This window comes from Ramularia collo-cygni (genome assembly GCF_900074925.1).
Source record: "Ramularia collo-cygni strain URUG2 genome assembly, contig: RCC_scaffold05, whole genome shotgun sequence".
NCBI lineage: Eukaryota > Fungi > Ascomycota > Dothideomycetes > Mycosphaerellales > Mycosphaerellaceae > Ramularia > Ramularia collo-cygni.
In genome coordinates this window covers 1,346,785-1,361,103 of record NW_019716259.1, presented here as the reverse complement: position 1 = coordinate 1,361,103, position 14,319 = coordinate 1,346,785, and the positions used below count along the sequence as shown (strand labels likewise).

Below are 14,319 nucleotides of genomic sequence, written 5' to 3'. Positions count from 1 at the left end.
ATCGCATTCAAGTTGAGGCCCACTGGGAACTTGATTGAATGTAGCTCGTCGCAAAGCGCGTTGTTCATAGAAGATCTTGAATGACCATGCTGTTCATCCCGAACAAACATTGTCGGACATCTGCTTGAAAGCAATAGAGCTGCTGCACAGTGGTGATGTGATGCCCGCATCGCACCAACAAAGATTTCTTCCGTGCTTTGCCTCACAGATGAAGTGTTGGTCGCTTCCCAGAAGCTGCCCACGTCTGATGAAGCTCATCTTGAAGTAATCTTATCGTCATCAACAGCATAAAGCCCTGCTATCACGCCGCAGCTCTGTCACGCCAGGCAGCCCATGCGGGCGCTCCTTTCGCAAAGTGATCGACGAGTTGCAGGCCGAGTCTATGGGTCCCATCAGCACAGTCAAGATCACTCGCCGTCAACATGCACGACTCACTCGGCGAGCCTCACCTCGAAGTGACTCCCTTGTCCGACGCTGCCGTACGGAGCGAAGTCTCCCGTGAGCTCTGCTCCCGCAAATGTCCGGTACGGATCACATGCTTCATCGAGAAGCTGCCCCACGGTAGTCCAGTCTCCTCGGTAGTCTCGACATCCTCTGGGCAGGGTGCCATGTACATTCCAGCAGCAAGTCTTTCGTTGTTGGCTTGTCGCGCGGTATCTTCCTTCTGTTGTCGGATCTTGTCCCCTGTATATCCATCAGCTAAGCCATTGTACGTTGTATCTGCTTGTACCCACGAAACTTGCGCTGCGCGATCCGGTTTTGTATCTTCCTCCGTTCGTTGGGATCGTCCAAGAGGGTCCAGTCTTCTTCCGCAGAGATGGAAGAGTTCATTGAGCTTGACTCTGCCGGCGACATATTCACGTCTGACTGACACTAGTCGAGTGCTTATGTTCATCTCATATGGTGTGATGCAACGTTCGTTCTTGTAATTGTACTCTTCGGATGATGCCCGGAAGACAGACGAAGGTGTCTTCGCCCGCTCCAACTCAACGCATTCTTTGCCTGAAGCCAAGGCCGAACAATGAGAGTCCTCGGATTGTGCGTGAGAGTCCAGCTCTGACTGGGCGAGATCGGCTACTGCTTTTAGGAGCGATATATTTATGAATAAAAGATGGTTGGAAGAGAGATCAAATCCGACGAAATCACAGCAACCAGTGCCGGGGGAAGACCGATGTGAAAGGAGACTGAAAGTATGAAAGGTCATAGGGATGACCTTAGCAAGACAAGAAAGAGATGCGTTGAAGCCGAAGTGATGGGATGAAGATGGCACTCAATATAAGAGCAGTACATCGAGCGTACTTGATCTTGACCAAAACGGCCACAAGCTGGCGACCAAGATCATCACAGGATTCGAGAGGCCTCAAGCATTAGCCCATCGACAAGCTGCAGTAAGTTGTGGGGTTAGAAAAAGAGCAAAATGCATAGCAGTTGGACATGAACGACTCAAAGGATTTCGCATACCTGCCGACTTACCATGCGGTCAAGATAGAAAGCACTAGTGGAGCTGCGAACGAATCCGTATCATTGTGCGTCAGAAAACCAAGCCGGATAGGTTCCAATCTAGCAAGAGGAAGCAGCATATCCATGATCTTCCAACCCAAATTGGGCTTCGGAGAGACCGTACGTCTGGCATTTTAGCCTCGCACATGGCCGAAACCCAACAGTCGGTGGCTTGTGGAAGGATCTCTGACTGACATCAGAATCCAGTTCCGGCCCCAAAACGCAGTACGAGTGAGTAGTCTCTCCTCGGCAGGAGGTCAGGCACCGGATACGGAGCGATCGCCTGTAATTTTGACCGTGCCTGGCCTGGTCTCGAGGTCTAGACATCGAGAGGGAGACGTCTCTCGGTGTCGTGAATAAGGTAGGCTCGAGCACAGCACAGCCTCGCGTCAAAGATCGTGAGGGACATGCGTCCTGACGTCGCTCGTCGCTCGTTTTGGCCAGACGGATCTCCTTACTGACTCAAATGAAGATCGTTATCATTTCAATGATAGTGAAGCATTGCCGGCGAGTGGTTGCGTTACCGGTGAGGATGCATGGCATGATAGCGTTGATGATCACGTTGCGAAATCGTCGTCGGAGAAAGCGACGGAGTGGCCGCCGCGCCAATCAGAAGCGGGCATCGCCCAGGCGGCCTCACGTCTCGCCACTCTACCAATCGATCGATACTAGCCTTGCAGTTAGTTAGAACGACATAGACAAGTCAGCATTCAGCCCTGTGATCCTATACTTTACTACCCAGACCGCAAGTCGAAAAGCAAAACATCCACTTTCGTTGTAGGGCAAGCTTTCGCAGAATCATAACCAGAACATCATCCAACGAGCTTCGAGAAAAGGAAGACCAATGGGCGGCCTCTTTTATTCTTGGCTATCTCCGTGAAACCTGTGAAAAATGTACCCTGTCCATCGGCACTATGGCCAACACCAAACACCCTCGCAATCGATTCTCGCTCATGCGGCTGATCAAACGTCCTCGTCACCCATATCTTCGTCATCCTCTCCGGAATCGATGAACACCAACCTCGTTCCTTCTGCCGCAGTCTGCCAAATCTGTTGCGGTGTGTTAGCGTCCATGTCAGAATGAGAGCCAAGGAGAAGTCGCTTACKTCAWTGCTGGCATACTCGTCAATCGCAGACTCCAATTGCTGGGCAGTGAAACCTTTGGCCAAAACACGTTCCCGTACTCGTCGCATATCAAGCTCGCCGCGGCCCTCTCCAGTCGCAGCAGCACCACTCTCGCGCATTCCACGGATGAGGTTGAAGATCTTGGTACTTGGGGACTGGTCCCCTCTTCTATCTCTGTTGTCGTCGTAGAGTGAGGATTTGCTTACTTCTATCAACCGCAGAGCCTCATCCACGTCGTCGGTGATGACCTCATCGGCGAATCGTAGTCGAGCTAGTGCTTGTGATAGACGAAGAATTCCGAGAAGTGTTCTGGGTGATGTATGAGTAAACGTCTTGCTGCCGGCCTCGTCACGCTTCTGTTGCTGCCGCAGTCGTACGTAGGCACCGACAAGGTAGTCCGAGACCTGTTTGGGCACCACCGGTCGGAATGAGCGTGCGCGAGCTACCCATTGTCGGACCTCGTTTGGTGAGAAGATGAGACCTCCCCCTTGCGGCTCAGGATGCTTGTTGTTGATGTGAACAAAGGTCACATGGCGCGCTAGCTCCTCATCAGAGTCTCTGTTCGGTGTATCCAGGATCAAGAACAGCACGTCGAACCTGCTCAACAATGCAGCTGGCAGATTGATGTTTTCCACGGGAGAAATGCGAGGGTTGTAGCGGCCATATAGCGGGTTAGCCGCTGCAAGGATCGCCGTCCTTGCATTGAGGGTGGTCGTAATTCCAGCTTTCGAAATGGAGATGGTCTGCTGTTCCATAACCTCGTGGATCGCCGTTCGATCACTGTCATCCATCTTGTCGAACTCGTCAATGCAGCAAGTACCGTTGTCGGCCAAAACAAGCGCACCGCCCTCCAAAACCATCTCATCAGTCACCGGGTCACGCATCACAGCAGCGGTCAAACCAACACCACTGCTTCCACGTCCAGTAGTGTAGACACCACGAGGAGCCACCTTGGTGATGTACTTCAACAACTGAGACTTGGCGACACCAGGATCACCCATCAAGCAAACGTTGATGTCACCACGAATGCGCATACCATCACCCATCTCCTTCGTTACACCACCGATAAGCTGGAGAAGCAGTGCCTTCTTGACGTCCAAATGGCCGAAGATTTCGGGTGCAATGGATCGGCTGAGATACTCGTACAGCTGTCCAGATTGTTCCAATTCTGTCATGCGCTTGATCGTGGTGGGAGCCAGAACCATGTCATCGTAGGCCTTCTTGTGCTGTCGTACCCATTGCGCCTCAAGGTAGGTATCTGTGAGGAGACCAGCTTTGATAGCCTGGAAGCCGGTGTATGGGGTTGGCATGAAAATACCAGCAATGTCCACGACATCACCTGGATTGACTTGTCTGACAAGCTCGCCGTGAAAGTGGATCGTCAGCTGTCGTGGAATGTGGCCCACGGGCACCTGGTCAGCCATTTCCTGGATCTTGACTTCCTGGAAAGGTAGAAACTTGGAAGCTCTCGTTGACAAGAAAAGCTGGCCTTTGGCATTGTTGTCCTTGCAATCTGGCGATGTACACTCCACCAGCGGAGTGAACTGTTTTGATGTGACGGGCTGGAAGATCTCGTGGCCGCAACGGTCGCAGGAGTATGCGTTGACCTGGACAGATGGCTTGACATCTGACACCCGGGTAGAAATACCACGAACGGTGATCAAGTGTCCAAGATGCTCACCGCGTACCTGTCGCACAGCCATGGCCTTTCCGCTCTTCTCACTACTCGATTCGGAGAGCGTCAAAGGCTTGAAGTTGAGGGTGTATCTCCGCGTAAGCTCTGGGGGGAAAATTGACTCTGGAATCCCACCCTCCAAGTTGTTATCCTGCTGTTCCCGCACCGCCTCGTTGCGCTTTTCTCGCTGGCTCATGATAATATCGAGAACGTCATCCTTGAAATTCGGCTCCTTTTCCGGCTTGGGAAGCAGCGCGTCCACTGCTCGCGAGAAGATTTCAATGTAGTGATGTGCGTTGGTCTCGATTGACTGGACGAGCTTCAGGGAGGTTGCTGCTTCGTCGTCCAGGCTCTTCTCATATTCGTTCAAATCGTCCAGATCGATCAACACTTGACTGATCTTTCTGTCTGCGACATTTTGCAACATATTCATGTACTTTAGCTTCGACTTGTTTCTGCGTCTGCTCTGTGCACCATCCTCTGCATCGTCCATGAAGTCGTACTCTTCGCTCGCCGCGTCGCCATCGATGCGCAGATCCTCGAGCGCATCCTCAGTCTCAGTTGCCTTGAAATTCTGGAGGAAGTCCTTGAAAGCCGCTGCGATGTTGTTAGCAAGAGGGCAGCTGTATTGTCCTATCGCGACTTGCCCGTCTGCTCCTGGTAGTCGACGATGTTCTTGTAGGTCAGGAGCGCCATTGTCGCGCGGGTTCAACGCTATGGAATCAAGAGCCAATAGATTGAACCTTTAAGAGGTCTATTGCGTGGCTTCGGGGTTGTAAGGGCGGTAAGAAGGCCGTTTGTGTGAGAAGTTGGAGATGGCGGGCGGAGGAAGATCTCGCGTTTTGGCGCGACGCGCCTAGCGAGAGGAATGCCAAAAGTGTTGGCTATCGTAGAATGTCGACGTGAAAGAATATCGACATTCGGTCAAATCTCGCAGGAGTGCTGTACTGACAGCATTCGATGCATCTGTCCCTGCCGCACCTAAACGCACCTACAAATGAACCTGTCTCGCCTGCCTCCAATGATACTCCCATTTCATGACTTTTGTCGTTCCTGCTGGATTAGTCACAGATACGTCCGTGCGCCCTCGCGGAAAAATCCTTCTATTCGAATTCCTTCGCACATCTCTTTCTCTCTTCACAAACAAACGCAAAAATTAACACAGCATTTTAAAAGCAATTTCGATTTGAGAGCCCGCTGTGTACGCATGGTGCGAGGCTCCATGACGACGAAATCCGTCTATGTTAGTGGAGATCGAAATCGCAGAGGATTATGGGTGCCGCTGGCTTCTTTGCTCCATGAAGTCCGAGGCAATGATCAACTGTACAATCCTTGAGTATCACCAGTGGTCGGCGACGAGAAACACCTGTCCGCGGTGCTGGCTACGAACCTGCGACCTCAGTGTAGCAGAGCCAAGTTTTCTCCCGTCCGGCACGACGCTAAACTGTCAGAACTCGGAGTGGCTGCCAATTCGACATGCATGGGACCGCAACGGTGTTGACATTTCCCAAAGTTATCAGCACCGGAAGTGGGAGATGCGCGTACGATGCTAGCGGCTCAGGCCTCACAAGTGTGACGGACCCGAGATGTCGGGGATGGGATGGCTACGAGGGCTTGCTCTCTGTCTACCTTACCTAGAGTGTGTCTTGGGCATCCGCATCGCGGAGAGGGACATATGTCTGGACGAGATTGCCTACCTCGCTCCACAAGGTCGACCCGGGCTTCTGCATGGTCGCTTCGGCACCGCAGAAGGGTCACAAAGGTCGGGACGAGAGTGCCACGCTCGCCCGTTAATGTCAGGAACGGCGARGGTCTGGGACGCCTTCGTCATTCCATGGAGTACCGATTGGTCTACGGGGCATTGGAAGCATTCGTCAGTCTTCCTTTGTTGGCATCATTGCCAGCGTCGAGGCAACTATAAGTCCCCGGCGTGCACTGGGATCACTCAAAATATTGTCCCAGATTGTACTTCTGTCCTTAATTGGGTATGAAGAATGGTTTTGCGTGGAATGGCTCGAGTGTACGGCGCGATATGCTTTCAAGGCATTTTCCGCGACGAGCACTTTGAGAAATCACGATGGTGTCCGGTGGAGTGGCGGAATGGTGGTTCGATTCCACTAAGGTGCTCCTGGTGGCGTGCACCTCCACCGGCGGGAAGCTATTGGCTTCTGCACAAAAACAAAACAAATCATTGCTCCAAAATAAATCATAATGGGCGTGGTAGGCCGTCTTGCTACATCGCTACCATGTCTTGCTGGAGAGGTCTTGCACTCCTACATTCCGGCATCAATCTACGGACTCAATCTATCAATCTTCCACTTGCCGTCCTCTTCCTTCATGTATCTGAATCGATCATGCAGTCTCGATTCACGACCTTGCCAGAATTCCACCATCTCCGGCTTCACTCTTAGCCCACCCCAAAACTCGGGAACTGGAATCTCCTCCTGCCCTTCGAACCTCTTCTCGACATCCCTATACTGCTGCTCCAATTCCTCCCTATCCTTTAAAACACTGGTCTGCTGACTCGCCCAAGCACCAATTCGACTGCCTCGAATCCTCGTATTGTAGTAAACTTGACTTTCCTCCGCAGTAAGGCGTTCACAAGGTCCCTCAACACGAACTTGACGCTCCAGATCCTGCCACAAAAAAGTAAGAGCAGCGTTCGGATTGGAGGCCACATCTTTGGCCTTTTGAGAAGTTCCCCAGTTGCTGTAAATCACAAAGCCCTTGTCGTCGAGTTCTTTCAGGTAGACTGTCCGTGCGCTCACTTTCCCGGATGGAAGTGAAGCGGTTGAGAGGGTGACTGTTTCTGGATGAGGGACTTTTTCTTCTGTGGCATGCTTGAACCAGATGTCGAATTGTTTGAATGGATCTGCGTTGAGCTGGTGGTATTCTAGAGAGCCTCTGGTGAATTGCTCGGCTTGGTTTGGGTTGTCACTGCCTCCTGGAGCGAAAATGTGCTTTTGAGTCGCCATGCTGCGGATGCTGTGGCGGATGGGAAGTATCCTGGGTAGGATGAGTCGCGATTGAAGCATCTACTTGGGACTGGATTCGTGTCGTGGATGTATTTTGTTGGAACAAAGATGGAGTGATGATGCTGACGTCGATGAGTAATACGAGGTTGTACGAAGCGCGAAGGTCCACTTTCATCGCACCCTCTTGTGTCGCTTCCATCTCTCTTCACTTCACGACCGCCTAACTTGTCCATCTTATCATAGGGAAGTCGAAGACAAAAGTGCAACTTGGACAACGAGCAGAGTTTCGCAAGACATTGTTCGCATTGACGCTTCCTGAGCGACGATGCTCTCAAGCAACTTAAACATGGCCTCGCCAACGGAGATCCGCCTGGCCCTCCAAAACTTACATTCAGTTCCGAAGGACGATATCTGATACACAAGATCTACCTGGTTCTGGTCTACTACTCCTACGCTGATGAAATCACTTTCACGGCTGCAGAGAATCTCTTGCCGTCACCGGCCCTTAGCATTGGCAATCCTCATACGGTTCCTGACAGCGGAGGTTCCACAGAGCTTGAGCACGGCGACGAGGCCACAGACGCCAAAATAAACAAGCTGCTTCTGGTTCACCACTGCTCTACTAATAGCCGCGAATCGTATGAAATACTGGCAATGGCGGGCAATGACCAGCTCACGGTCTTGTTGCAAGCCGTCGCTTTCTATGCACACATTTTCGGCAGCGACTCCATGTGGTGGAACTATCCTCCACTTGTGGAGACCTATTGAGAGGGCCAGGCCACACTCTACGATTGCAGTGGCTCGTCTATCATGCGACTGATGGATGACCATTTCTGCATGAAAATGTATGAAGTCACTAGTGAGAAAGTTACGATCTAGAGGCATCTCCCTGGAAAGAGTCGCCTGGAGAGTCTTGCTTGACAAGTCTTGCTTGATTGAAAATCCTATGCTAGAGTGCTTGCAATCTCACAGCGCMTGCTCCTGCTTCCTCGATGCGGCAAAGCGAGTCGCCTGGACAATTGCTCAGTTGTCTAACCCCGGGCAGTTCTCCGAGTACTTGTCGGTCACTTTGGAATAGTTGTATGGGTCCTTCCATATCTAAAAGCGAAGAGAGTTAGCGATGTTTTGGACAAGTCCGACGTGGTAAAGACCTGGGCAGCTCGAGAGACATCTTCAAACTACCCTGCATGCCTTCTGCCCTCCGCCATGCTTACCAAGTCGAATCGATCACTTGGGTACGAGGGAGCATCGCTGGCACCGAGATCCTTAACAATATCGTGCAGCGCATCGTGCTCCCAGCAAATGAGGATGTTTCCCGAACCTCTGTGGGCTTTGACTGCATCTTTTACACAGTCTGGGTCATCTCTATCACAGGAGTGGTTGATGGTCAATCCAAGATCTTGTGCAAGAGGAGTAACGGTGTCGTATGGACGCTTTCGGGATCCGTCTGTTGATCTTAGCCACAGGTCTGGAGCAGCGAGTGGTCAGAGAAATTACACACCGGACTTATATTGCTGTGTTAAAATCGTGTCGATGTTATAACTTTGACCGCAGAAGAGTCAGCGATTTCTAAACCGTTCTCGGTGTGGACAGGGACATAGCGCGGCTCGAGGGACACCTTCGAACCACCTCGTATGTCTTGTCCTCTTCAGCATCTTACCCAGAGTTGGCACCGAATACATTTCTCAGGCACTGTGCACGCTGCATACCCTGTGCGTTCAGACCGTTGCCACTGGATGGCTTCTCGCCGTGACGAATAAGATACACGGTCGCCTCTCCGAGAGCCAAAGGCAGAAGGGACAGAATGGCCAGAGCAGACTTCATCTTGAGCTGTGTGGAAAAGATTGATTGATGTACGAACAGATGAAAAAAGGTAGGAACATTCACTCTTGTATATGGACATTTCAATTCACGCTACAGCCCACGCTTTGTTTCCATCCTTCCAAGATCTGCCAGCTGATGTACGTCTGAAGCGAGCGCTTGGTGGAAGGAAGCACTATAGTGCGAGGTGAGACGAAAGCTTATGCTGGTTGACAAAGGAAGCCCGAGATGGAGAACGCGTGGAGGCTGATGATCGGCAGACACATGTGTCAGCCTCGTGCTTTCATTCGAGAGAATATCTCCCACAGAACTTCGAGAAGCTGTGTGGCTGTGAGCTACTGGAAATACGGCTCACTGGTTTGTCCCACGACACAAAATGACATGTACGACGTTGTACAGGCACGGTTAAATGTCCGATGCAGGGCATAGTGTGGGCAAATTCGTGGTAAGCATCAACCAGGAGGCTTCATTTCATCGACATTTCCTTGCATTTCTTGATAACAATTTACCAGAACCTCCATCTTCTTGCTCTATTTAGGATGTGGCCACGAGAATCGAATATTATCATCCTCCAGACCCTTTAGCACAATCCCAATCCCTCCATTCTTGATCAAAAACTCCAACCGATGATCTCTATACTCCCTCCGTCTCCCCCCAGTCCACAAATTCGGCCCCAAAGAACTCATCGCCTTACTTCCCTCAACCATCTCCGCAAAAGTCTCCATCACATGCACATTCTCACTAACACGAGCATGCCACAGCTGCAAAGCACATCCCTCCGCAGGCCCATACGCCGTACCATAATGCACACTACGATTCACAATCGGCGCAACAGCAAAATCCGCATACCCAATCTTCTCCCCTGAGAAATATGGTTTATCTCCCAATTTTCCTTCCAACCAAATTTGAATCTGCTTCGTCTGTTCCACAGCCGCAGCCAACAATCTCTCGGCTTCAGGACCCGTGGCGCGTTCGAACCAGGTGATTTCTCCAATGGCCCAATTTATCGCTTCGTAATGCGTATCACATACATCCTCAATCATGCGAGCCGAGGCGCGTGCTTGGGGGGAATCGGGGAGGAGTTTGGGGGTTGTGGGGAAGTTTTCTTCGAGGTACATGAGGATTGCTGTGCTGTCGAAGATTGCGAAGTCCCCGTCTATGAGAGCGGGGACTTCCTTTCGGATGTTTGCTGAGGAGAAATCTGGATTTGAGGCTCCGCTGCCTAGGTTTGGGGGGGTTTGTTTTTCGAAGGGGATTCCTTTGTGGCGGAGGGCCATGCGTACTTTTTGGGCGTAGGATGAGACTGGGTGGTCGTAGAGGAATAGTTTGTTGGATGACATGATTTTTGATTGAGGAATGTATGGGAGAGAGGGGTTTATTGGGATTTAAGCTGGGTTTGCTTGGAATAATATCGACTGTGACTATGGTGAGGAGATGTTTTCTTCAATTTGGTTGTTCCGAGGGTATCTTGTTTGCAGTTGCACAAGCGACAAGCACCCCACTGCTGATCACTTTTGAGTGGTAGGGTCAGGGTTGGGGTAGTGCTCAACCGCCATTCGTACATTAGCGTGATAAGATATGGACGATATCTTGAGGCAATATATCGGGTGACGGTCGTGTGGACGATGTTATCGGTCGTCGATGTTGTCGTTCGACACAATGGTGTTATAGCGTTTGTTTTGTGCAACTTGGAATTCTTCGCTGTGAACCTATACTCTAGCTCATCCTTCCGAGCGAATTCTATATTTGGAGAGTACATCACGAATCATTCATGTTACAGGGGCGCGACATGCGTTGCACAACGAGAAAGAAGTGTGTAAACTTTTGGTAAATCTTGACGTCGATGGACATATCCGACGTCTCTCTATCTGGTATCATAAGTGCTAGCAATACAAGTGCAATTTCATAACTCATTTGGCAAACGAAGGAGCATTCAGGACCACCGCCATCAAAACACCCGCAATCGTGCCAGCGATAGGGATGGTCATGATCCAGGAGAAAACAAGGAGACCAACTCGTTGCCAGTTGACAGCCTTGAAGCTTCCGTTGCAAAGTCCAACACCAACAGTAGCTCCAGTGATGCACATGGAAGTGGACACTGGCAGCTTGAACTGCGAGAAGAYGAGAACGGTGATGGCGGCACCCATCTCCATGGAGCAGCCTCTGCTGGGAGAGTGGTAGGTGATTTTGTTACCCATGACCTTCATGATGTTGTATCCGTAGGTGACAAGTCCGGCGGAGATGGCGAGAGCAACAACGGCGAGCTGCCAGACTGGGACTGGAAGCTTGGAGGCCGAGGCGTCACCAGTCTGCCATGCGCTGTAGATGACAGCCCAAGGTGCAACGGCGTTTCCGATGTCGTTGGCGCCGTGTGCGAAGGAGGCGGTGCAGGCGGTCAGAACTTGGACGAAGGAGTATGCGTGCTCGACCTCGTTGGCGTATTTGGGGGCGTGCGCGTATACACGTTCCATGCGGATCTGGGAATTCATTAGCATCTTTTCGCAAACAAACGAAGAATMGTCAAGACAAACTCACTCCTTCAGGGGTACCGGCGATACCGGTCTGTGCGGCGTGGATGTCGAAGTGGGAACCGTAAAGAGCGGCGACGACGATCATCGCGGGAATACGCTTCAAGGTGATGATCATGTTCTTCGTCTCGTAGATGGCACCGGATTGAATCTTGTTCTCGTGAAGGAAGCGCATGGCCCATCCAAGAGGACCGGTACCCTTACGGAGCTTGACGTGGAGACGCTCAGTACCTTCTGCCTGGCGCTGCTTGTGCGACATGACGACGGCATTGGCTTCAATAGCTGCAAGGTTCTTCTCGTTGGCGTAGTTGGCATCATCGACCGGGCTCTCGACAGCGGTGATCTCATCGTCGTCCTCATCGTGCTGGACAACGGCGTAGTTGGGGACCTTGGCCATTTGAGCATCAAGTGGGATTGGGCGGCGAAGGAGAAGTGGGCCCTTGATAAACTCCCAAGACTTCATGTCGTTGTCCTTGCGGATGACTCTGCAGTAGAGGAATGGAAGGAAGAAGATGGCGGAGAGGACGCACAGACCGGCACCAGCTCCAACGGTGACACCGGCGATGAAGGTTGGTGGACGGTCGTTGAGCTTGAGGTTCGGGCTACCCTTGTAGACGATCGAAAGCGTGCAGACGGTTCCAGCAATGAGGAAGAAGGCAGGCGAGGTGAAGACAGCCCATGGCACTGGGTTCTTGCGGATGTGAACGACAAGCTTGATGAGCATGAAGATGGTGGCTCCGAATCCAGCAGCAATAGCAGGAGCCATACCGAGACCAGCGAAGATGGCGCCGAGTCCCTTGCCTCCGTTCCATCCCCACTGTACCTGGCTAGCACCAGCGGTAGCAACACCAACACCAGCGACGGCCGAGATGAGAGAGTATGTGGAGGAAACGTGAGCAGAGTGCTTGGTACACCACATCACCCACATCGAGGCACCGGCGAGAGCACAGGTAAAGGCCAACATCTGAACACCGGCGTTGTCGCGGAATGAGTCTGGAGGGATGATGCCGTTCTTGATGGTATCGGCGGTACGGGCACCTACAGCGGATCAGTCGCAGTCCATGATTCACCCTCACGAATACATACCGACTGTGAGAGCACCGAGCATCTCAAAACATGTTCCTAAAACCATTGCCCATCGGTAGGAGACGGATCTGGAGGAGACACTGGTGGCCCAGGCGTTGGCAACATCGTTGGCACCGTTGTTGTATGCATCGAGCATGGCAAAGAAGGTGCCAATAACGAAGACATAGGTGTATTGGTCAAGGACAGCCATCGTGTTGACAGGTGGTCAGCGTTGACTGCGTGCGAGGAGAGGAGTCACCGGCGAGGTTCGATGTTGCCTGATGAATCTGTCTGGGATTGCTCCGGACATGGGCTGTCTATATATGCCCTGGACATGGCAAACAAAATCAAGCCCGCGTGGGAGCGCCTTAGCTTTCGCTACCACGTTGAGCTTACCCACACAAGCCAGCCGGGAGATCGCTCGCGCGCGCTGAGGGTCCGGCCGGTGTTGAGTCCTCGTGCGATCTAGCCTGGGTGCCAGACCGGGCGGAATTTACCATTATTGGACGCAGAAAGGCTTGGTATGTGGCCATGGTCGCATCGAGTCTAGAGAGCCGCGAACCACCACCTCTCGAGCCAGTGAGCAGCACTACGCCGTACCCATCGCTGCTTCTAGTTATTTCCGGGGAAATGGAATGTTGCTGGTATGCGAGGGCGCCCTTCAACTCCCGAGATTATGCTGTATTACCGAGAGAAACGACAAGCTCCTGTCTATCCACCACTCCCAAGTGCTCAGCAGGGCTTGTCCAGGCTTGCGACATGTGGGCCTCGCGCAAACGCCTCGTTCCGTGTTGAATGGTCGGCGGCCATAGCGAGAAGTGAATGTCTCGTATGTAGTAGGTTGGGTCTGGCCTTGGCGGCGGAGTAGCCAAGAGTTGGCGCATGGACAGGCATTGTCCAATCATACAGAGGCACGGGCAAACGTGTATAAGTCTGGCATCTCCCACTGGCCTGTCGTCTTCACCACGTTTGCCTTTGCCAATGCTCACCGTTGCGCAGCAGGTGTCTTGGACGGAGTTGCTTGCTGCTTCCGTCGCGTGCGCGCTCGCCTAGGCCCTTCAATTTTCACCCATCAATTCTGCAGGAAAGCGCCTCGAAAACGTGGTCGCGCGTGTTGCAGCCCACGTGCGACAACGCCAGGTTGAGCGGTTTCTGGGAATTACCGGCGACGGGCAACTGGCATGGCTCGACCCTCGATGCCTGTCGGCGGCACCGTCGCGGAACACATCATGTGCAACCTCTTCTATTCCAGGCAGCTGGTTCTTGGCGCATTTTGTTGCATTGCTTCCCGCACGAGACTGTGGCTCGGGTGTGGGACGTGAAGCTTCTCATGCATATCTCATCAATACCAAGCAGATCTGCCATTCAAGATTCAAGGCCTCGGCCGGCTCTCACTGGCCAAGAACGTGGCTGCCACGGCGTCGATTCTAGCCTCACAAGGCTGCGATTCAACCCCCCATCCTGGGAGCTCACGACACATTTTGGCAATGTCTCGGGAGCCAATGAGCCCCCATGTATGATTCACAAAATCACATCTCATCTCACACAGGCTAAGAGATGTCCGCAGAAGTACCGGCAAGCGATGCTCACCAGCTACATTCTCCGTTCTGCCTACAATACACGTCAGCCA

General features: G+C 52.3%; 6 protein-coding genes; all 6 read right to left on the bottom strand.

The window, feature by feature from the left end:
• Nucleotides 1-301: 301 nt before the first annotated feature.
• On the bottom strand, nucleotides 302-831 carry RCC_04258 (uncharacterized protein; the record flags this gene model as incomplete). XM_023769535.1 has 3 exons in its annotated part: nucleotides 302-380; nucleotides 450-684; nucleotides 735-831. 3 exons carry the CDS (start codon nucleotides 829-831, stop codon nucleotides 302-304), a joined length of 411 nt encoding a protein of 136 aa, XP_023625303.1.
• A 1,481-nt stretch (nucleotides 832-2,312) lies between these two features.
• Nucleotides 2,313-4,996, bottom strand: RCC_04257 (probable DNA replication licensing factor Mcm7; the record flags this gene model as incomplete). XM_023769534.1 has 2 exons in its annotated part: nucleotides 2,313-4,897; nucleotides 4,948-4,996. 2 exons carry the CDS (start codon nucleotides 4,994-4,996, stop codon nucleotides 2,313-2,315), a joined length of 2,634 nt encoding a protein of 877 aa, XP_023625302.1.
• Nucleotides 4,997-6,591: 1,595 nt separating this feature from the next.
• Nucleotides 6,592-7,275, bottom strand: RCC_04256 (probable pyridoxamine 5'-phosphate oxidase 1; the record flags this gene model as incomplete). The annotated part of the gene is made up of 1 exon (XM_023769533.1): nucleotides 6,592-7,275. The coding sequence occupies one exon, from the start codon at nucleotides 7,273-7,275 to the stop codon at nucleotides 6,592-6,594; it is 684 nt and encodes a 227-aa protein (XP_023625301.1).
• Nucleotides 7,276-8,298: 1,023 nt separating this feature from the next.
• RCC_04255 (probable phosphoglycerate mutase family protein) lies at nucleotides 8,299-9,099 on the bottom strand (the record flags this gene model as incomplete). XM_023769532.1 has 4 exons in its annotated part: nucleotides 8,299-8,373; nucleotides 8,490-8,722; nucleotides 8,777-8,817; nucleotides 8,936-9,099. The coding sequence occupies 4 exons, from the start codon at nucleotides 9,097-9,099 to the stop codon at nucleotides 8,299-8,301; spliced, it is 513 nt and encodes a 170-aa protein (XP_023625300.1).
• Nucleotides 9,100-9,626: 527 nt separating this feature from the next.
• Nucleotides 9,627-10,436, bottom strand: RCC_04254 (uncharacterized protein; the record flags this gene model as incomplete). The annotated part of the gene is made up of 1 exon (XM_023769531.1): nucleotides 9,627-10,436. One exon carries the CDS (start codon nucleotides 10,434-10,436, stop codon nucleotides 9,627-9,629), a length of 810 nt encoding a protein of 269 aa, XP_023625299.1.
• Nucleotides 10,437-11,006: 570 nt separating this feature from the next.
• On the bottom strand, nucleotides 11,007-12,900 carry RCC_04252 (probable sodium/phosphate symporter; the record flags this gene model as incomplete). XM_023769530.1 has 3 exons in its annotated part: nucleotides 11,007-11,573; nucleotides 11,632-12,662; nucleotides 12,711-12,900. The coding sequence occupies 3 exons, from the start codon at nucleotides 12,898-12,900 to the stop codon at nucleotides 11,007-11,009; spliced, it is 1,788 nt and encodes a 595-aa protein (XP_023625298.1).
• Nucleotides 12,901-14,319: the final 1,419 nt, after the last annotated feature.